This window comes from Corvus moneduloides, chromosome 3 (assembly GCF_009650955.1).
Source record: "Corvus moneduloides isolate bCorMon1 chromosome 3, bCorMon1.pri, whole genome shotgun sequence".
In the NCBI taxonomy this organism is placed as follows: domain Eukaryota; kingdom Metazoa; phylum Chordata; class Aves; order Passeriformes; family Corvidae; genus Corvus; species Corvus moneduloides.
Genome location: NC_045478.1, coordinates 72,676,042 through 72,690,711, shown reverse-complemented (window position 1 = coordinate 72,690,711; position 14,670 = coordinate 72,676,042). Strand labels below are relative to the sequence as shown.

The following is a 14,670-nucleotide window of genomic DNA, read 5'->3' as shown; positions in this document are numbered from 1 at the left end:
TAAACCTACCCTCTGTCAGTTTGAAGCCATTACCACTATCACCATGTGCCCTTGTAAAAACTGCCTCTCCAGCTCTCGTGTAGCCTCCTTTAGGTACTGGAAGGCTGCAGTGAGGTCTCCCTGGAACCTTTTCTTCTCCAGGCTGAACAAACCCAGTTCTTTCCTGCTCTGGATGCAGAGCAGAGCAGAAGGGAAGAATCACCTCCCTCGACCTGCTGGCCACACTCCTTTTGATGCAGCCCAGGATGTGGTTGGCCTTCTGGGCTGTGAGCACACTGACAGTCATGTCAAGTTCTTCATCCACCAACACCCCCAGATCCTCATCCGCAGGGCTGCTCTTCATCCCTTCTCCTCCCAGCCTGTACCTGTGCTCAGGATTGCCCCAGCCCACATGCTGGACCTTGCACCTGGCCTTGATGAATTTCATGAGGCTTCTCAGGCCCATCTCTCAAGCCTGTCCAGGTGCCTCTGGATGGCATCCCTTATCTCCACCATGTTGACCACTCCACTCAGCTTGGAGCTGTAAGCAAACTTGCTGGCGGTGCACTTGATCCCACTCTCCGTGTCACCAGCAAAGATGTTAAACATCACCAATCCAAATACTGATCCCTGAGAACAGCACTTGTCACTCATCTCCATTTGGATATGGAGCCATTGACCACAACCCTTTGAGTGTGACCATCCAGCCAATTCCTTATACATCCGAGTGGTTCATCCGTCTAATTCATGCCTCTCCAATTAAAGACAAGAATGTCATATGAACAGTTACAAAATACCATCCTCACAGAGTCACTTCTCTGGCCATAACTGCATTTTAGCAGATGTCCACCTCAATATTACCAGTGATACATTCATTATGGGCCTGAAAATCCACTCTATCTACTCCACCTGCAGTTCTTCCTCAGCCAAAAGCCCACATGGTATACAGGAATAGGCCAAATGCTAGGAAATGTGGGCAACTCCCATGCTGTTCACAAACATTAGTGTCCAAACCCAAGCACATTCTCCATTACAAAAACATAGGCAAAACTCCAAACACAAAAAGCAGTTATCGTGTTTAGGGACAACTAACAATCCTTGACAGCATTACCATTTGGAAAATACTCTGTGTTCAGCTCCATCTGCACCCACTGTTTTGTTACAAGATATGCTGCTTTCCCAAACAATTTTACCAATTTCAATTTCAGAGCAGGATATCTAGACTGAAATGGCCATGGTCTGATAGGAAACCTTGGAGAGCTGATTAGAAAGTACAATATACAATCAAGATATCAACACTTGCACCCAAACAGCTTAAAATTATTTCAAAGGGTACAGAAGCAGCAATAAACAGTTCATATTTCTGTCCTTCCAATGGACGTGCTACAAAGGGCAATCTGGGTGAGCCAGTTCTAAATACATGCTCCTGCCAAAGCTCTGCCAGCTCAGGCACGTCTTTGTTGCTATACTGCTCCTCCTGACAGGGCCTCTCTGTGCACGGTTTAGAGGACACTTCAACCCATGGGGTGACCTGCTTTTTTCTCTTTGTTCAGAGCATTCAGTAAAATCAGCAATCTAGCCTTTTACTTTCTGCTAAGTATTATGCACTCATGCTGCCTTTCCATATGGATTCAGTAACCGTCACTCCAGCAAACCCCTGAAAATCTGCACTAACACTCCATGCATTTCAGTTCTGCTCTGTTCACTTCACTAAAGAGAGGGAGAAGACCACTGGGGAGGGGAGGACACCTCCAGCTCTGGCACAACCCCACTGCTGGGAAGAGAGGGTGTACAGACAGCACTGCCTTCCTCATCCCTGCTAGAAGAGCAATGTGTGGCAGAGCAAGGTCAGCCTAGACTAACAGCCCAACAATAATGGTGCATAAAAATTTTGGAGCTGCGTATATTTGCTATCTGGTGCATTTTTCTTTTTGCTATCTTAGCACATCTTGGATGTGCTATGAAGCTAGAATTTCCCCCAGCATTACTCCCCATTCACTATCCCCAAACATCTGCCAATACACTACCTTTCCTCAGGGTGTCAAGAGAGGAAAAACACCACAACAAATGACTCACTCTTCTGTTCTGTCTTTCACATTAGCACTTCTGCAGTAACTTCAGCAGCTCTGCTGTTTAAACCAACTCATGTTTGTACAGCAGATCATCAACAGGCATACTACTCCATCACACTGAAATCACATTCTGGTCTGCATGGCCATTTCCCCCTCCCTGTGTACCTAAGTCAAGCCTGCCTATTTATTGATGAGAGCAAGTTTCAGCTGCAGTCAGCACTGTCTGGATGCTGGTGTTGGGCAAGTGAGCCAATATCTATAGTCTCATATGTTACCAGCAGAATGGCTATCTTATGTCTAGAAACTGTATTATAAGAGTGACAGATGTAGCAAAAATGGAGCACTAATTTAATTTTCAATTGCATTGTCTTCTGTCTGACCTGACAGTTCAAGAAGTCATCACTGAACCACTAGAGTAAGGAAACGCAGTATCAGAGACACTGAAGAGGAATTTCCAAGCTGTTTTTCACACAGCCACTTTCTCTGACTGTAGCTTCTCTGGAGCAGAATGAATCACTCGATGGTCTGTCTCGGGTTAGCTCACTTCTATTTAAAAACCAGCGTGAAGATCCACACCTTTGATGTGAGTTAATTAAGCTCACATGGCTTTCTCCAGCCTGGCTTCTGCAGCTTCGGAAGCGAAGGCAGCCAAATTAGGCCCATCTGTCTAAATGGAAGGGACACCTCTCCCGCCATAAGGCACACTCCATTACCCAGCACAGGAGCTGCCTTCCAAGAGAACCAGGAAAGGGGGTTTCATTGCTGCCCACAGCTACCGAGAATACCAGGCCTGCCAAGCATGGGGGTTTTCGCGAGACCACAATTCTGTGCCATCAGTTTCTCTGCACAGAAGCCTCAAGGGTCTGTCTACAAAAGAATTTCCTGCAATAGCCTTTTGTTTAACCCTTGGAATTTCTTGACAGCCACAGATCTGCAAAATACATTTGCTTTTTCTCCATTTAAAAATAAAAAAGGAACTAACAAACTTCAGTGGGGCAGAGGATGACTCCCTGCCTTGATTCTGCAGCCATTAATTGTGTAACTGAAGTTTGTAGTCTCTACAAGCTCTGGAAGCCTCTCAGTGGCTATCCTGGAATCCCAAAAAGAAAGTAACCTTAAATAATCTACATCATCAGGTATGGCTGTTACCAAGGTGTTCTCAAGGACTTGTGCCCCTGCCATGCAAGGAAAGTTGGGTGATTCAGCTGTCAGAAAAGACAGTTTCAAGAAGATCTACTGGCACCAGTGGGGAGGTTATCAAAAAGGTGTGTGGCATGAGAACAACAGGTATAAATTGCTATGGGGAGGATCTCACAGAATATAATTTAAAAATAGAAGTTAACTATAAAGACAGCAAAGCAGAATTAACAGGTTTCTCAGAGATGGTGCCAAGTCTCCATCCTTGGAGGTCTTCAAACTCAATCAGAAAAAGCCCTGAGCAACCTGGTTTGAATTCAGTGTTGACACTGCTTTGAGCTGAATGCTGGATTAGGAACCTCCTGAGGTCCCTTCCACCCTGAAAGGCTCTGTGATTCAATGTTACCTGCTACAGGTTCTATAATGCATAATAATGGAAAGGGGTTCGCAGAACTGCTTACATTTGGGAGCCTGGAACCAGTTTTTGTACCCTGGACTCCTGAGAAGCGCCACTTTACAGTTTGTACAGTGCAGCTGAAAACCAGCACAGTTTCATTGTGCTCACACTGGGAGCGTCTTGGAGCAAGGAAACAATGCTTTTGTCATCTTGCTTCAGAGTTGAGGATTGCAACCAAATGTATGCAAGCAAAAAGTACTCTAATTAAAGGAGAAATAAGAAATGCAGACTCCAAGGCTTAATGAATCATAACAAATACCTAGAAAAAACCTAATCCAGCTAATTCCAAGTGTTTGAGTTGGCTGAAATGTTTGCATGCATGAACACAACCACGTAGAGTTATTTCCCTGGGTAGAACTGTTCAAGCTGTAATATTGATTCTTCATCTGGAGCATGAATGGCAACTATTTGTTAATACAGTTGTAACTTTTCTACATACCAGATCAAGGTCTTGGGAAACCCTCCTCTTGCGCAGCTCTTCCATCCTCTCACACACATCTGTGAAGCAGGTGTTATAGTAGTCTGCATACTGCTGTGCCAGATCATCAATATTTCCCAGTGACCCATCCTACAGGGAAGACACAGAAAACAGGTTAATCAATTCTAAAATCCCAATTCAAAGGTAGCACCACAACTCAAGGAAACTCCCTCCCTGCAGCACATCCAGCACATTGTGCTCAGGTCATCCTCTCCATCCCTATCCGAGAGCACGCTAACAGCAAGAAAGTTGGAACTGCAGTACCAGAACAGCTCCTCACAATCAGGTGGGACTTTGTTAATTCCTACAGAGAGAAAGAAGGCAGGGACTGCAATGCACAGTGGTGGAACAACATATCCCTAGGCACTATCTGCCTCAATTCCCTCCCACCAACATATACTGCACCTGGTTCTCCCAAGCAGCTGCCCACTCTTCCAATTGGGAGCCGGTCGTCACACACATTTCACTGACTTTACTGAGAGTAGCCCTGCTTTGTGACAACGACTAACAGCAACTAAAACCATTACATTTCTTGCCAATACACCAAATCAGCCAGACTGCAAACAATGACACCCACAAAGACACTCTGCCAGTTGGTCTTTTAAGATGTACTGGAGGTGGAAACATGGTTTGCTGAGTCCCAAATGTCTGCTTTGCAGGGCAGTATTGCTACACTGCTAATAAAATGGCATAGCCAGAAATCTATATGCAACAATCTGTTAATTACAGTCCAAATTCATACTTTAAAAATGACGAATGAAGAAAATGAGAACAAAAAACCCCAATAAATAGGCTGGATTTTAAGTGTCATGAGAAACCTTTCTAAAGATCAGATATGTATGCTGCACCTGTGAGGTGAGGGGGTGGGCAGGTACAATATGCACACACTTAAAATAGGTCCAAAAGATGGGATGGAATAATCTTGCGTCCCTATTTGTCTAACTTGTGAAAGAGCATGAATGTTACTGTATGCATTCTTTAGAAGGTAACAATCTGCTCTCTGTGCCTATCCTGAAATAAATTTATGTCTTGATTATTAAGAAAAAGCTAAGCAACAGAGAAATAATGAAAAAATAATTATCCTAATAATATAGATAAATTGCAAGGTTGAGTTATAGCATATGAGCTAGAAGGAACTGTTAATTAGTAACCACACCTTACTGAAGCTGTTGTTATGTGGAAACAAGCACGTGGTCCCACTCTCAGGGTTCTGGACTATCCTGAAGAGGTAGGTTTGCTCTACCGAAGTATCACTTCCAGAGAGTTGGAAAAAACCTTCCAGTTTAAATCAAAGTGAAAGCCTATTAAGCCTCAGAGTCTGTGGAAACTACTTTCTACTCTTCTAAAGTGTAATTCCACATGCAAAACAGGTATCTCCTGAAACTTCTGCAGATTCCCTGGAAACCTTTGCACAGCTCACATTCCCAAAATTTAGAACAGCTTGCATTTTCTCAAAACTACTGTGTTCAGTACAGGTGGATAAGATTTGCATGTAACTTCTTGGAGCAGCAGAAGCAAAATAACTACACTAAATATGTATCTACACTTTCTCACCCCCCACCCCCCATGTATTTTTTTACTGTAATTCCTATCTCTCAACCTGCCAAAGGTCTCACCTAGGAGATGCTTCAAGCATTAGAAGATTGGGGTCCTTATACAAATACACCTCTGGGAACTTCAGCCTTTCCAGAGCTTTGGACAAACAACTTCCCGCACTGCTAAGCAAGTGTATAGTTTATATGGTTAAAAAACCAGCACCTTTGAGAACACAACAGTGCTACCCCACCTTTCTACTGGAGCCACAGTGCTACCTGCTCACAGCAGAAGCCTATGTCTTCCTCCAACCACCTCCTTGCCCTCCATCACTTCCCAACAAGCTGGGCATGAAACTTGGACTCTTTGCCTGTACCACAAGTTCTAAAAATTTCCCAGTGCAACTGGACACTCCTCTGGTGGCTGAGGGCATGCTTGCTGATCTCACATGCTGCTTTCACAGTGTTTGCACACTCAGTAGGAATGATGAGGGCTGCACTGCTGGGGAAAAAAAAAGAACATTAAACTGAAAAAGCAACCCCAAAACTTAACCTTCATTTGGCTCACTTTTGTGGGCAATAAGAGAACCTGTGTGACTTCCAAAGAGACAGTGTGACATCTGAATCCCAGCTACTCAATCATAACAAACATCCCTCTCCAAGGGTCACCAAAAATTCTCACTTTGGACTATCTTCCCCAGGCAGAGTCTGTTTATTCCTTGATAACTTTTGCCAGTTAAGAATATTCAAGGTGGAAACTGTAACGATAGAAGAGCAACACAGGAAAGCATAACTTTACTAGAATAATATGAAAACTGCCTATCAGTCCATGTCCTCTCCCAATTATGGAAACCATACATTTCATAAAGTAAACCTGCTCCAAAATATGTGTAATTTTTGAAGGTAATTCATGACTTTGAAATTGTCTAAAGTACTCCAAATCAAAACATATTATGTGAACTTTAGCTCAGCTGAGAGCCAGAAGGAGCTGAGGATCTCAGCACACTCCATTGCTCCTCCCCACACCCTCCCACAACTCCTCAGACCTGTGGTCACGGACTGTTTGCAGGATAGCAATGGCACTGCCAGTAGATCCAACGCAGCTGAACAAGTGCTCATTTTTCGTTTGTACTGGTGTGCAGTTCACTGTGCTATTTTTAAAGGTAGCCTCCACAAGGCTGAAGGCTTCTGACTGTCCCTAGAGCAAAATTAGCTTGATTGCAGCACCCCAGTTAAAGCCTGCAGAACGTGGGCGGCCCCACTGCCAGCAAGCACGTGGCTGCAAAGAAAGGCCTATTCACAAGTGACCCAGTCCAGCAGTGCCACCGTGTCCAGAGGAGCCGAGCTGCAGGCACCAGTCTGCCTGACTGACAGCAGGGATTGCTGGCAGCACTAGAGGCTTGCATGAGGGGGCTATGCTGCAAATGAAAAAAAGCTTAATGTCCAAAAAAAGATGAAAAAATCCCACAAGATCTTAGAGACGAGAGTAGATAGCTGACACACATACTCACTACAGCCTTGCCACATGCTTTTGCTGGGTTACCAGACCGAGGGCAGCTTTACGCAGCTGCCACTTCAAAAAGGCAGCATGCACCCTCCTAACTAGATGTGGACAGCTTTGGGGTTTGAAGCCCCATAGCTTCTAAACTAGAACAAAACCACAAACACTTGCATTTGCACCTCAGCTTGCCAGAAGGTTGCAGTGGAAAATACCGATTGAATCATTTGTGTCTGTGGTCAAGAGCTGCTTTTATGAGTTTATGCATGTGGGCAATGCAGAAAAGTATTGGTTTTGTCAAAAGAAATACAGATACACAAATCAACCCAAGTGAAAGACAGCAAGCATCTCACAACCCACACCATCCACTCATGTTTCATGTAAGTGTCGTAACTTAACAAAGGATTGTATATTTGATTTATATGACCTCAAATTTGATCCCTACATAGAGTTACCTCCATCATCCTCCTTTATTCTTCAATCACTACTAAAAACATGGCAAAACTTAGAAAAGAGAAGTTGCTTCATTTTTCTATTGCACTAATACTGGCCAAGAAGACATACTTTAGATATCACCAAACCAGAAGTATAACTAATCTGAAGATGAATTTTGAACCATGGCATTTTGTCTATTCTTTAAACTGATCCCCTAACTTCTCCAAATAATTCTAAACTGTCTCACACAAAATCACCAGGAGTGTGCTTTGCATTTCTATTTTGTTTTAGAGTATTTAAAAAATATTCATACACAAAACATTAGCTCCAGCTAGGTAAGTCATGCATTGTGTTACAAAGGGAGTCAAAGGAATAGTCTGAAAAGTTAAAAAAAACCTCTAGAATTATTAATAAAATAGAACAATAAAAGCATTCATACTAACAATATTTTTAAAATATTTCATAATGATGCATAAAGAGTAAGACCCAGTGTAAATTTTCATAGGTTTAGACAAATGTGGAGTGCCATTTTAGTTTCACAGGTAGGAAAAAACATACAGTTATTTAATACAAAAATTAGTAAGCCAATGCAATTTACAATGAGCCATCAGTTATGTACCACTATGTCCCACTATGTCCCATTTTAATATAGATGGGTTGCATATTTGAAACAGCCTATGTGAGCAATGAAAAAATATATAGCTTTCAAATTTGTTCTTACTGACATATCTGTAATTCAGAAGCCTCTGAAATGCTCTGAACTGTCAGTAACACTTTTAAAACCAAGACCTCATAATAAACTTTTGCATTTTGTTAAAAATTTAATACTTAAAAAAAGCGCTAGCATGAAGAGTGCTTTACACCAATTGTGTTTATTACCATGCAAACTGCAATGTTCCAGCTATATAATCCCACAGATCTTCTCTAGTGGAAAAAAATTTGTGAGCAATACAAATATTGAGCAGGAAAACCATTCCCCAAACACTTTATCGGTAAAAGTTACATGCTACCCCTAAGACTTCACTACTGCCTGATACCTTTCCACAAAATAGTTTTGATAGCCAGGAAAGTAAACAATCCATTATTTATGAAGGGTTAAACGTAAAATGAAGATTTAATAGTCTAATGTAAACAGAAGTTATCTCAGATTTCTATTTTCAGTTGTGAAGTATGTTCCTAAATTTCCATTTTATAATGTATGCATGCACCATTTTTTGGCACCATAAAACACAGAGCAAGATGATGAATTGCCCTGAAATTCCCAGAGAATTAGTTCTGATATGCATGTGAATACCAAAGGAATCCACTGGGATTCCTGTTAATGGAGTGACTACAAAGAAAAGTTGGAACGATTTGACACTTATTATAAAGTTAGAATTTATCGGTCACTGCACATCAGTTAGTTTAATGCCTTGGCAGAATCCTTTGTATTTGACATCTGAAAGTGTAAAAGAGAAAAATGTTTTGCTAGAGAGCTCTGCTGGCTGTAAAATTAAGTAAAAATACATTCATATTTTAATAGTGTAATAAAATGAAGACACTAATAGCTAAGGAGGAGTAACAGACTTTGCTAAGTAACAAATACATTTGATGAACCTGCACGTGTATCTAAATATTAGGCACTAGCAGAGCACGCATACTTTCTGCATAAACAAGATTTTTAGAAAAATCTTCCAAAAATACAACTATTTTACTCTATACTTCTCTATCTCAGAATCTGAAAAATGTATTACAAAGCTGCGTATTCCAGTGTGTCCTCCTCCTATTCTGGCAGATATTAGGAATGTCAAAAAAGACGTCTTGATTACTGGATATATGTGCTCACTCTCCCAGCCCCTGGGTGAAATTCATGTAACTGCATGAATCTCAGAAATGTAAAAAGATGTGGATGCTACAAGCCTGTTTGTTCAGCGAGACAGATGGGTCTCCATCTGTACATGGCAATGCATATTACAGCACACAGTGCAACTACACGAGTTCAGAACTTAAAAGCCACTGCAGCTATGGCCACAGCACATGCATAATCTGGGATCTTAGGAACGGGTCAGAAACTAGAAGGAAGACAATCTGACTTTTTTTCCTATTAAAGTATAAATGAATGTGGAAATGGCACTGGCAAAGAGAAGGTGCCCTTTCACAACGCTCAGCAATCATGCCCTGGCAAAGGCACGTTTTTTGACCTTCACAGGCCAAGATGAGAAAAATCCATTTCCATGCCTGAAACACAGGACTACTGTGTGGAGAGTCACTGTAAACATTAGCAGCTAATTTCTGGCAGTTAGATTTTAACAGGGACGCCTACTAAAAATTTGTGGAACATGACCTTGCACTTCAATAATACCTTTGGTTTGGAAAGCTCTAAGAAGTACATAAATGAAAGCCAGAACGTGGGCCAGAGCAAACAGGCTTGTTTGGGGAGGGGAGACGGGTAAGAGGGAGGAGGGACCAAAAAGCAGTGAAATGAGAACATCTACTGAGGGAAAACCTATTTGTGCCTAATAAACACCCTGTTTTTGACAGGACTTCATCTACATAGCACACATCCTACAAGATGTTTAAAGTTAAGCAGAACTAGCTTAGCTAGAAAGCAAGGGATTATCAGATTTTCATGGGACAACTTTGACTAAGATGCCAGCCCTTTTTAGATGTTTTTACTAATCATAAAAGCTTGAGAAACTTTGCATCCTTCCCTCAGTGACCTTGGACTCGTGGCAGAACTCTTTGCATTCCAAAATATACTAATACCTGAATTCAGGCTACAGCTGATTAATCTGAGACACTGTGTTCCAGGTTCCTTCCCAGTGCTTTCTAAGGAGGCAGATTGAAATCAGATCCAAACCTTTTCCAAACAGAGAGTTAAGCCTGCATCCACCTCTCTGGCTAGAGCTTGCATCTCATTTTCTACAATAATACACAGTGAGGACAGGCATCTATAGGAAAACCTGCAGAGCTTCATGATAATCCTATCTGTTCCACAGTTCTGACCCTCTTACCTGTCCCTTGCTACCAATGTATTTCTACTAGGAACAGGGCTGATGTTTTGCCTTCTGGCACAGCTTCAAAATGGTTGCATTAAAAATGAACCCAACAAGCTTCTAGAGAAACATTCTCTTCTATTCTTAGGGCTCAGAAAGGACAGTCTTCCATTCAGCAGAGTTAACAATTCCACTATCCATGCAATGACAGGTTCAAAGTCTGTCTTGACAGTCAGCAGGGTCAGAAATGTGAATGAGACAGAAGTGCAAGGCCAGGCAGCCAGCGCTTGCCTTGATTTCAGAAGGCATAAAATACTCAGTGTACAAGTCATGACATTTTTATATTGAGAACAGCTATTTTTGAGGATGCTGAAAAGTTGTCATGATTCCCTTGACCTCTCTATAGCCGGACACTGTGAGAACAAAGAGAACATACAGAGCAGACCGATTCAATAGACTTTCCATTAAGTTTTATGGCATCTGAGGGTTGAGTCATTAAACTATGCGGCTTTACAGACAGAGTTACAAAAATAGATGTGATGCTACTGTGTCAAGCTCTCTGCAGCATGGTTAAAACGGTTATAGATTCTGTACAATAAGCAGAAAGCACAATGGTATACTTTGATATCAAAGATTTTGCAGCACTTATCTGAAATAACTCATACAACCCACTGAGTTCAGAGTGGTCACTCTAGACCCAGAAAATTGAGATTAAACTACAGCATTATGTGAGGTTTTTTTCTTTTATATACATATACATGAAACTTTTCCTTATCTTTACATCAAAAAAAACCCTTACTCTTTCAAAATTCTGCAAATAAAGTGTTTCCTTCACCAGTAGCACAATAGTCTTTTTCACCCCCTCTTTTTACTCTAAAGCCCCAAAGTCTTTGTCAAGAAGGCGCAACAAAGCATTTCTGGAAAAAACATTCTGAGTGTGACTTCTGCTTTTCCCTCTGTAAATTAAAATAAATTTGAAAGCATACTACTGGGATCCCTCTTTGTAGCTTGCAACCAAGGGAGTCCTCTGTGGAAAAAATAAAAATATATGCATGCTAACCAAAAAGTTGCATCTATGTAAATGTACATTCCAACATACTTAAAATGTCAGTATTTATCACAAGTAGAACCAGGTCTTGACAGACAAGAATATATGCAAATTTTATTCATGAAAGTTAGTTCAAAGCACCCTTAATGTCCAACTTCCCTAATAACAGTATATTATCTTCTATCCTCCTTTCCCTGACGTGCTCTGCACTAAGCTCATCAAAATGGAACTCAAAACCCTTGTCTGCTCTGATACCCAAAAGGCCACAACTACCCAACAGACTGGTCAGCAGTCAGGTACAAGTTGCCACTGTCAGCTTGTAGAGCAGAGTAAGTTAACTCCTTAAGCCATGCAATAGCTGCACCTGACATCACCTCTCATTAGTTTTGTCTCCCTTGCTCTCACTGCCTCTTCCTTTTGCACAGTCTGCTGAGACTTTTTCTCAGATTGAGTGAAAATTTGTCACTTCATGTGCACCAGCTGCAGTGGATTCTAGCCTGAGACTTGGAGCAGAGGCAAATGGTAAACAAAAGAATGGCAAGGGTTAAGAAATGTACATATATCTGATAAAAGCAGATTATCTCCTGCACTAAGGAGATGGAGGTGAATTTCTGGTTCCAGATTTGGGAAATTTAGCATATATTACGGGGGTGGCTTCATGTCTGAGGTAAGTCAGGGTCTAAGAAAATAGATACGCAGAAGCCAAACATCTCAAGTAGATGATGAAATAAGTATTTCAGGGAGTTAGCCATATCAGCTGCAATAGTGAAGGAGTTCTTATTAAAGCTCTTTTCCTTATGTTTAGTAGCAGCACAGTATGACAAAACCAAATCTTCTGTAATATATGGGACTACATAACTGAGGTGTGAGTAATCATTAAAATAGTAGTGTGAAAAAATCTAAACAGAAAACACGTAAAGAAAAAATATTTGGATATTTAAAGGCAAAACAGAGTAGTCAACAGTATTTCAGGACAAGTGTGTAAGCTCAGCAAGTCTTGTTTACATTTTTTCCCCAAGGTGTTAAAGTTGGTCAGAGAAAGCAAACTTTGGTAATGGTTATGTGCTAGTTTTACTAACAAAAGGACTTTTCCAAGTGTCAAGGCAGGAGAGAATGACTGCCTTTAGTTTAAACTGTGCTATGCTTTTCCCCTGGACAGTTTGGCAGAAGGAGGACACACCTTGTCCAGAAAAAAGGGAAGTTCACTCAAAAAAAACTTCTCATCCTTTTTTCTCTGTTCCCCCTGCCCATTTCCCTTGCCTCTTCAGTGTACTGTTGTGCACTCCTTGCTGCTTTACTTTGAGAGCCAGGCCCCAGATCCTGGGCAGGTCCTTATGGACACCAGTTTCCCCCAGCCTACCAAAACCCAGCAGTACCGGCTTTGGACATGCACCAGTAAAAGAGAACACTCCATGCCTTCCCTCATTTCTTAGCACCCCAGCAGCTAAATCCTGCATGGGACCTTCCCCCCAGCTACAGCTAATGAAGAGTAGAGGAGAGAGCACAGTCCCCTCCCACTCCGAAGGAAATCCAGCACTGGAAAAGCCCAGCAGGGATGCAGTCACCCCACGTTTCTCATGGCTGGATTAGCCCATCATCTCATCTGCGCTTACATGGCAAGAACTACGGGACAGCACTGCACCTTGCATCACCCAGCTCGGCAATGAGCAGCCCAGCATTTAGAAATCCTGCTCTTAAGAAGATGGGTGTGACAGCAAGCACAATTACTTACTCCCACTTGTGCCATTTTGGAGGCTGACTTCCAAGAGGAAGGTGCTCTCCTGCTATCCATGTTAAGGTTTCAGAAAGGGCAAAGGAAATCTCAGAATATCTGCCTTCACTTCAAACTCTGTTTTTACAAAGCATGAAAAAACACTGCTCTGTACACCAAGGCATGACAGGATCTCTCCTCTTTTTTGGGAGTAGGTACGGAAATCAGCAATCTTGGCTGAGGCACCCATCAGCACAGAGCACTGCGTGCCCCAGAGATGCAGTCCTTGACTTACTATTGCAAGCACAGAGGTGCAAGCTTCTAGCTATGGAAAGCCAGAATGCTGATGTTTAAACTGCTTTCTCAAACTCTGCTACTTTTCTGTTTCTTCCTGCTAGAAATTCAGCAGCTTGCAGCCTAGAGGATACACCCAACACTTCTACATAAGCAGGGACTAACCTCGCCCTCACTCCTACCACTTCCTGACGGGGCGTCTTTTACCGGGAAAGGAAACAACTGTAATTGAGCATGGCAGCAATCCATGTTTCCCCCTGTAATCTTAGCAGCAGAAATGGTTTCCTGTAGCTCCCATAAGAAGCTGCGCCCAGGCTCCCCTTCACCAATGCCGCCCATCCCGCCTGCCTCTGCTATCCCTGCAAACCTGCAGGGACTGCATGCCCTGTGCTGGCACAGAGAGGTGGTATTAATAAACTATCTTAAATAGACACCCCACATTCATATAAATAATCTGAAACCAGAAAGTCTGACTCTGCCCTGAACCACTTCAGTGAAGCCTCAGCTTTTGACTCTTAACAGAGGCATGGCACTGTTAACACAGTCTCAACCACTGCAGGTAGCATACAGATGAACTAAATATAAAACTGCTCGTGCAAAACTTCATGGTGCTGGGCTCAGGTTTTTTATCGCCTTAACTAAGCTTCTTCAAGTCTCTTTGGAGAGTGTTTTATTTAGGAACACTAAAGCACAGTTATCAGGGGGTTTCAGTTCATTTAATTAAGTTGAATACAATTACAGTCCAGTGGGTCTTAAAAATGCAAGAATCTATTTAAATATTATTTAGATGCATATCTTTTAACTACCACAGATTGCACAGGGCTTCATGTTTATATCAATTAGGGATATCAACCTAGCAATAAAGAACTCTATCTCTTGCCAGCTTATAATCCTTTCCACTCTGGGATCCCATATTTTATTTACTTATTTCCCTTTATCTGTGTACAGAAAAGATGGGCTTTTTGCATTCCTGTATGCTCACACTGCTTCATCATTGCCAAAGTACTTTCTAATTAGGCTAAATAGGCCTCTTACACAAATAAAAGAGGAATAT

The 14,670-nt window shown here is 42.0% G+C and overlaps 1 protein-coding gene across 5 annotated transcripts in view; it reads right to left on the bottom strand.

The window, feature by feature from the left end:
- The window catches only part of SASH1 (SAM and SH3 domain containing 1), a 190,602-nt gene that overhangs the window by 94,042 nt on the left and 81,890 nt on the right, over positions 1 to 14,670 (bottom strand). For all 5 annotated transcript variants that reach the window (XM_032102162.1, XM_032102160.1, XM_032102161.1 and 2 more), the window contains exon 2: positions 4,085 to 4,213. In XM_032102162.1, coding sequence (XP_031958053.1) covers positions 4,085 to 4,213 — 129 coding nt within the window. The remainder of the gene's footprint in view (positions 1 to 4,084; positions 4,214 to 14,670) is intronic.